Source organism: Chiloscyllium plagiosum, chromosome 31 (assembly GCF_004010195.1).
Source record: "Chiloscyllium plagiosum isolate BGI_BamShark_2017 chromosome 31, ASM401019v2, whole genome shotgun sequence".
In the NCBI taxonomy this organism is placed as follows: Eukaryota; Metazoa; Chordata; class Chondrichthyes; order Orectolobiformes; family Hemiscylliidae; genus Chiloscyllium; species Chiloscyllium plagiosum.
This window is the reverse complement of record NC_057740.1, coordinates 18839802-18847810: the sequence shown is the minus strand read 5'-3', so window position 1 is coordinate 18847810 and position 8009 is coordinate 18839802. Positions and strand designations below refer to the sequence as shown.

General features: G+C 43.9%; 1 protein-coding gene across 3 annotated transcripts in view; it reads left to right on the top strand.

Annotated features, from left to right (window-relative positions):
- The window catches only part of acsbg2 (acyl-CoA synthetase bubblegum family member 2), a 61473-nt gene that overhangs the window by 26922 nt on the left and 26542 nt on the right, over positions 1-8009 (top strand). For all 3 annotated transcript variants that reach the window (XM_043721099.1, XM_043721097.1, XM_043721096.1), the window contains 2 exons: positions 2479-2747; positions 4901-4989. In XM_043721099.1, the coding sequence (XP_043577034.1) occupies positions 2479-2747; positions 4901-4989 (358 nt within the window). The remainder of the gene's footprint in view (positions 1-2478; positions 2748-4900; positions 4990-8009) is intronic.

Genomic DNA, 8009 nt, shown 5'->3' with positions numbered 1-8009 from the left:
TGTCAGTTTCAGCTGTCCGCTGTGGTGGCCGGTATATTGGGTCCAGGTCGCTGTGTTTGTTGATGGAGTTTGTGGATGTGCCATGCTTCTAGGAATTCCCTGGCTGTTCTTTGTTTGGCTTGCCTTATAATGGTAGTGTTGTCCCAGTCGAATATACCGGCCACTACAGCGGACAGCTGAAACTGACAACCGTAAGTGGCAGGGACAGGCCACTATAAATGCCGGAGGAAACACCACAGAAGCGCTTCACAGGAGGCTCCCAAGCACTGAGGATGTCACCTAGATAGGGGACGAAACGTTTGCAACAAAAACTTCCAGTTCGGCGAACAGAACCACAGCAACGAGCACCCGAGCTACAAATCTTCTCACAAACTTTGTTTGGTTAATGCTCTGTGATAGTTTGGAGAATAGTTAATAGGTTATTATGAAGTGGCCTGTATTGATTTGACAGGAAGGAGTAGTTGGTACACAACAAGCATTTAATTTATGCTCCACTCAAGCCACATGAAGAGAAGGATAGAAAATAATTTTTGTAATTGACTTTATCATGATCAAATCTCTTGCTTTTTATTCATTAATGGGGGGTGGATGTCACTGGGAGGGCATTTTTTTTTTCACCAACTCTGATTGTCCTCGAGTACAAATGGTTTGTTTTGTGTGCAGGTTTATGGTTTTTAAAAACATGCTAGTTTCACTCACCACCTCCTGCCTGCTTTAAACTTTAGGGAAGGGAACATGGAGCATTTGATGGATTAAATTTAATGCTTCTAGCTGTGGCCCATAGAAAAGCCAGAGGCAACTCCCCTGAAACCAGGTTCAGGAATCTTGGTAGCATTAACCCCCAGATTGGCACTTGGTTCCAGGACTTCTGCCCAAGCCTCCAAAAGCTGTCAACCAATCAGAGGGCTGGCAGCCCCACTTGCAGCAGAGTGGAGAGCGAAGGAATGTAGGTAAATTAGTTTGACTTTGCCAAGTCCTAGTGAAATGGGTTGGCCAGTAAATTTCTCAGGAGGGGGATCACTTTCAATAGGGGGTGTCCATTCCATCGGGGGTGAGGAGGGGGCATGGTGTACCCTCCACAGATGGCCTAATGGCCACCCCACCAACCCCAAACGAAGATAGCATCCTCACATGGCATATAAGGTGGCACGCAGCTGACAGACATCCTGTTAAGTAAGGGGTTGGAATGTTTTTGAGTCAGGCAGGATTCACTTTTGTAATCAGATAACCCACAATCTTATTGAATGGGGTAGCAAGCTTCAGGGGCTGAATGATCGACCCCTCTGATTCACATTTTAGAATACTGGTCAATCTGCTATAACGTGCGTTTCGTCAACGCAAGTTCGCTGTAACGTGATTGACGAATTGGGGACAGTGTTTCTAAAGCACAAATTTTTAAAACGTGCGTTGACTATAATGCGATTACATAGCCAACATTTTAAGCATTGTTTCTAAAGCATGATTTTTCTATAATGTGGGATTGCACAAGAACACAACCATTACGTTATAGAAGGACTACCTGTACCCTCTTGCATCCCTCCTGATTGTGCAGCTTCATCTCCCTTGCCTCCCAACCTCCTCTTTCAATGCAGCAGTGTTTTGGGGCGGGTTAGATTTCAAATCCCCCTGATTAGAGTGTTGATATCTAACCTGTTTGAACTAGGCAAGAATCATGCTTCCCCAGATACATGCACACTGTGATGGTTTGGTACAAAATGAAGTTAGATTAGTCTTTATGGTCACAATTAAAACTAATTCTAAACTGACTTTTGCTTGGAAATTTCAACCAGGAGAAATTATGAAATAAGTGTAATAGAAATGTGAAATGTCATTTTGATACATCAATCTGAGTGAGAGATTTATCATATTGCCTTGTCACCTTTTGAAGCATTACCTTTGCTCGATGGCTTATCACAGCCAATACAACCAAGACTGGAATCTTGATTTTTCATACACATCCCACTCAGCTCATCTGGTTCACCCTCTCAGTAATTGTGTGCATCCTCTGATTCCAAAGAGTTTGCTACCTCTCCTCCAGACAGAGGAGCATTTCATTGTCCATCTGTCATCATTCTTGGTCTTGGTTTAATTGTATTTGTCATTTATGTTCCTTTATTACTAAAGTCATGTTTTAACTTTAAAATGTGCTCCCGACTAATATGAATGTATCAGGAAATCATATGAATGAATACAAAGCCACCTTTGTGGTTCTGTTACAAGCTAGTCCTCAGAATATTGCTGCTGGTGCATGATTGAATTTGGTTGGGTATGGTGTTTGTTGTAACTGGATGTGCGAAATGTTGGAGTACAATCTCATGTCTATGTACATTTATTTCCTGAACTTTGCAAAGACTAGTCTGCTTCTCAGTGCAAATGCTTCAGCATAATTTGTCAACTGATGTGAACAGGTCTTGATGACCTAGAGCCAGTGGAAGCGAAGTCATATCACTAAAACATGCTTGTTGTAATCCCCTTTAGGAGATGGACTACAGATAGTTACACGGAGTTTAGGCTCAACTGGTGCAGACTTTTGTACCACCAGGAAGGACGGTGAGGTCAAGCTGAGGATGGATGATTCCGATGCTCCAGGACAGCCACTGATGACTGTCCACCAGATGTTCGCAGAGTCTGTTAGGAAGTACGGGGATTACATCGCTCTTGCATCAAAGCATGGTGAAAACTGGATGAAGCTAACATATAAGCAGTACTATAATGAATGTAGAGATGCTGCAAAAAGCTTTCTGAAGGTAGACCGCACTAATATTTTCTGCATGTACAAACCCTGCTAGTTCAGAGTATATTGTTGCTTTTTAATTATATGGAAAATTAATGGTTAAAAATCTAATCTAATTCATGAATCCAGCTGTTAAATGGCCATACCAAAATAAGCAAAGTTTGCGATGTGGCAATGTACATTTTTCTTCAGGTTACATGCTTCGAATTCATAGCAGCTGCAGGTGGCAGTCGCATGCCCCCGCACAGTTCAATAGTGGCTGCTTGCTTCTGGTTCACCCCAAGTCCCAAGGCTGGACAGATGGAAGAGACCAGTTAATGCAGGGAGTGAGAGTGTTCTTATTCTGACTTCATTTCCAAAATCATTTTCCTGACGTTTAGAGGCCATTTTGTTTCTCTCTTTGGGGCTGAAAAATGTGTTTTGACTGGTGGCTGAGCAAATTCAAGACAGAGCGTACCCATCGGATCATGCAGGTTACAATACCACTCCAGTGCAACTTGGGAGCCTTTTCTGTAACTGGACGAGGGAATTCAATGTCGCGAGTGTGGTGCTGGAAAAGCACAGCAGGTCAGCATCCGAGGAGCAGGAGAATCAACATTTCGGGCAAAGGTGCTTCATCAGGAATGAAGCTATGAGCCAAGGGGGTGGAGTGATAAATGGGAGGAAGGTGGGGCTAGGGCGAAGGTAGCTGAGGGTGGGGGTGATGGTGATAGGTCAGAGAGGAGGGTGGAGCAGATAGGTGGGAAGGAAGACGGACAGGTAGGGCAGGTCATGAGGGCGGTGATGTGTTGGAAGATTGGAACTGGGATAAGGTGGGGGGAGGGGAAACGAGGAACTGGTGAAATCCACATTATTCCTCTGTGGTTGGAGGGTCCTGAGGTGGCATTCTTCCTCCAGGAATTGGGTGGTTAAGGTTTGGCGATGGAGGCAGCCCAGGACCTGCATGTTCTTGGCAGAATGGGAGGGGGAGTTTAGGTGTTCGGCCACAGGGCAGTGGGATTGGTTGTTGCGGGTGTCCCGGAAATGTTCTCTGAAGCGCTCTGCAAGTAGGTGCCTGTCTCCCCAATGTAGAGGAGATCACATCAGAAGCAATGGATACAGTAAATGGCACGTGTGGAAGTGCAAGTAAAGATCTGATGTATGTATGTGGAAGGCACCTTTTGGGGCCTTGGACAGAGGGGGGAAGGTGTGGGCGCAGGTTTTACAATTCTCCTGCTCTTGGGATGCTGCCTGACTTGCTTTGCTTTTCCAGCACCACAGTTTCGACTCTGATCTCCAGCATCTGCAGTTCTCACTTTTTTTCTCCTAGGACATTCAACATTGAAATTTATGAGTATGCTCATTTCAATTCAATTTCAAGAGTTAACCAAAGGTCCTGACCAATTTTAGCATTGTCCCAACCATCTTTGCAGATCACATGCAAGTTTCTGCCTTTGTTACTTTGTTCTCCTAGCTCCCATTTATACCTGTAACATTGATGCCAGTTTGTTTTCCTGAATAGCATTCCCATTCCCATTCTCAGCCCCCTAACCCTCCCTGAATTGCCTGTTTCAGGTTCCAGAGGTTCTAAGTAGTTTTCTACTTGTTTGATATAAAAAACATTGTACAGGACCTTTCCAGTTCTAGGTACCTTTTAATCAACCTGTTCATATAAGCTATGATGCATCTCTGGAGTAAGTGGGAGTTGAACCCAGACCTCCTTAGTTCAGAGGTAGGAACACTATGATTTCACCCTGAAAGACCACATCTCCCAAATTTTATATCCACAAGTGTTCAGTTGTGGGCAAGAACATTTTTATTTGCCCTAACCAAATCACCCATGGTATCTTTTCATAAATTAACCACCAACAGGGAACCTCATCACTTCTTCTCTAGTTTACAATGAAGTCTCCACCTGCATCCACTCGACATCCCAAATCAATCAACGGCTTATTTCTGTTCAGCTCAGCAACCCAAAACTATTGCGTGGAGTGTTATGGAGATCCAAACCTGCTACAGTGATTAAATTGTGTTGGGTAGTCTAACTGCTTTTAAAATTGAAGTAATGTTTGCTTATTGTGAAAACCACTTATTTCTTGTGTGTTTTACGGACTGCAATGTGTTTATTTGTGCATGAAGTACCTTTGCGAAGACTGTATTTTGTTTAATATCTGCATTTATTTGCAGCTTGGACTCCAACGTTTCCACGGTGTTGGAATCCTGGGTTTCAATTCTCCAGAGTGGTTCATTGCAGATATCGGAGCAATCTTGGCAGGGTATGGCTCGGTTGATTGATTAGACTGGGTTAGCGGAAATTGTAGTCTTGTATGAGAATCACTTTGTTGTTGCAAACAATGTAGCTCTCTTCCAATTTGCCTTTCGTTTGCACTATAAAACAACCAGTCATTTCAATGTGGCGTACCTCCGGTACCAAACCAAATGTTCATCTTGCATGTATGAATCTTAGTATTAAGTGTAAGCAAACTTTTTCAAACCCATTTTGATCTTTCATTGAAGTTAACGTGTGTTAACTATCAGTTGCTGGTCGGCTGTCACAGATTTCTTACAATGGAGGCAAAGGGCACTCAGACAATCTTCTCTGCACTGGTTCTCTTGGAATGATCATTTTTACTTAATATCATTCTCCAGGTTATCCCCTGAAGATCAATCCCTTTCAAATAAAAGTGTAACTCCCTTCAGAATGCTTCTACCACAGTCCATTCCAGAACTTAAGCTCTTACACACAGCAAGTAGTTTTCTTCAGGCTTTTCATTAATTACTTTAAAACTGTGCCCTCTTGTTCTCAATCCTTTAACAAGAGGAAACTGTTTCTCCCTGTCGACCCCATTCAGGCTCCTTGTTGTTTTGAATATCCCTATCAATCTCCTCTCCGCCTTCGGGAGGTACAGGGGCTGAGTGGTTAGCACTGCTGCCTCACAGCACCAGAGACCCAGGTTCGATTCCACCCTCTGGCAACAGTCTGCATGAAGTTTGCGCATTGTCCCAGAGTCAGTATGGGTTTCCTCTCACAGTCCAAAGATGTGCAGGTTAGGCGGATTGGCCATACTAAATTGCCCATTATGGCCAGGCTGGGTGGGTCAGCCATTGGGAAAATGAAGGGTTATGGGAATGGGTCTGGGAGTGATGCTTTTCAGACGTTTAGTGACTCGATGGGCTGAGTGGTCTGCTTCCACACTGTATAGATTCTATGATTCTCTTCAAGGAAACCTTCGCAATCCACCTCCATAACTGAATTCCTCTTCCCTGGTATGATTCTGACAAATCTATCTTCTGCACCCTTGCCAACACCTTCACATCCATCCTCAAGTGTGATGTCTACAACCTTTTCAATTTCGAATGTACTACTGTATGTCATCCCAAGATCATTTTAAAATGGATACTATTATCATCTAATCAACAATCCAGAAGAAGATCCCTACTTGCTTCCTGTTGCAAAATTGACATTGTTGATCCCTCTGTTTAATTAGATTGGCCAAGTCTTAAAAAGGGGCTGTGGTGGCCTGATCAGACACAAAATCTGGCAAGGCCCAATCCCAAGGAGCAGTTCACTGGATCTTTGAGAGGTTGTTACATATCTCTTGAGCAGGTGGGACTTGAATTGGATTTTCCGAGCTCAAAGGTTTGGACACAACCACTATGCCACATGAGCCCCCATCACTGGATCTTTTGTGCTTGTGTCAACTGGTGTGGCACATTGCAAATAAAGGGATGTTAATGGCCGATTTACCTCCGTAATATTGAGCTTCCAAGCTGGACATCCAGCGTTCCCTACATCCCTGTCACTATGCCTTCAGACCTGAGGACCAATGGCTGGGGTGATGGAGTTTGTGCACCTCCTCAGCAGACCCAGCTCTCCATGACAGCCCGATGGTCACACCTGCAGCCTCTGGGCGATGAAGGCCTCCATGTACCTGTCTGCCAGAGGCGATGGTGAGAATGGAAGAGGGGGTGAACCTTGGTAAGAGGTGTGATGCTTTGGCAGAGACAAAGTGTGACACTTACCCTTGGTGAACAGAGAAGGTCATTGACGTTCTTAGGACACTGCTGGTCATGCCTCCTCGCTTTTGAGATGGCATTGACCTGGATAGTGACCTTGGACCAGGCTGCCAGGGGGTCAGGTGGTGTGGCCTCCACTGCCAGCCCTTTGGAAAGTGAACTCTTCCGTATCCCTCCCTTCACCAGGAGCTCCTGGTCCCTGTCAAAGAATTGCTGCACCTCCTGTGACACATTCAGCTCCCATCCTTGCCCAAGAAGGACAGCTTCAGAATGCTGGTGCACAGGGGCTTTTGAAAAATGGGGTGGTTGCCAGGGTTACTGGTCTCTTGGCAGATATTTGATGAGTAGCTTGAATATGAAGGATGCTGTAGAGCTAGGGTAAGGAGTCAGATGAGTTTAGTAAGATACAGTGAAAAATATCATAAGGTAAGAAATACAATCGGTCATTCAGCCTATCAAGCATGCCCCACTGATCTATAAAATCATGGTGATCTGCCCCAGGCATCAACTCCTCTTTTGTGCTAACTTTTCATTGCCCTCAGCTCCCTAAAAATCCATCCCCTCTTTTCTGTGATCTACCCTGCACAGCTCTCTTGAATGGAGTCTCACAGCAACAGTTCCATCAAAAACTCACCCTGAGCCAAAGAAAATGCAAGATTCAGTCACTTATATTTTTGTCTTATTGTTTATAAACTGAACAAACTGTTAATTATGGTGAAGAAAGTACCAAAAATATTTCACTCATCTGAGCCAAATTTTAAAAGTTAACCAGTAGCTACGTGGAAAAAAAGTTCATGAGCCTAACTGTAGCCAGATCTTTGTGTTTAAACAAAAGTAAACAGCAAAATGTTGTGTACGGCATTGACTCTGAGTCCAATACCCTTTTGAGTTTCTTTCTTGTGAGTCAGTCTACGGATGTGCCTCATGCATGTATAAACATTAATTAAAAATGTTTGCTGATTAAAGTATGTTGGTGCTGCTTCTCACAGCTGCTGAGGGTTCCACGGCACAACATTACTTTCCTCTGGGTACATGAATGTAATAAAACGTCTGAAGTACTTTCATTCCAGCCTGCTTTTATCACATTCTGGAAGGCACTAAATTGCACCCTTTGCCAAAAGTCTGATGAGCAAACATCCTCTTCTCCTACTCGTTCCTCTTCTTTTCTATCCCTTTTCCTTTCTTTGTTTCTTTTCTCCTTTTTCTTTTGTCGTTTATTCTCTCACTGTCTTCCCATTTTTTTCTCTTGTTTCTCCCTCCTCCAACATTTTCTGTTGTC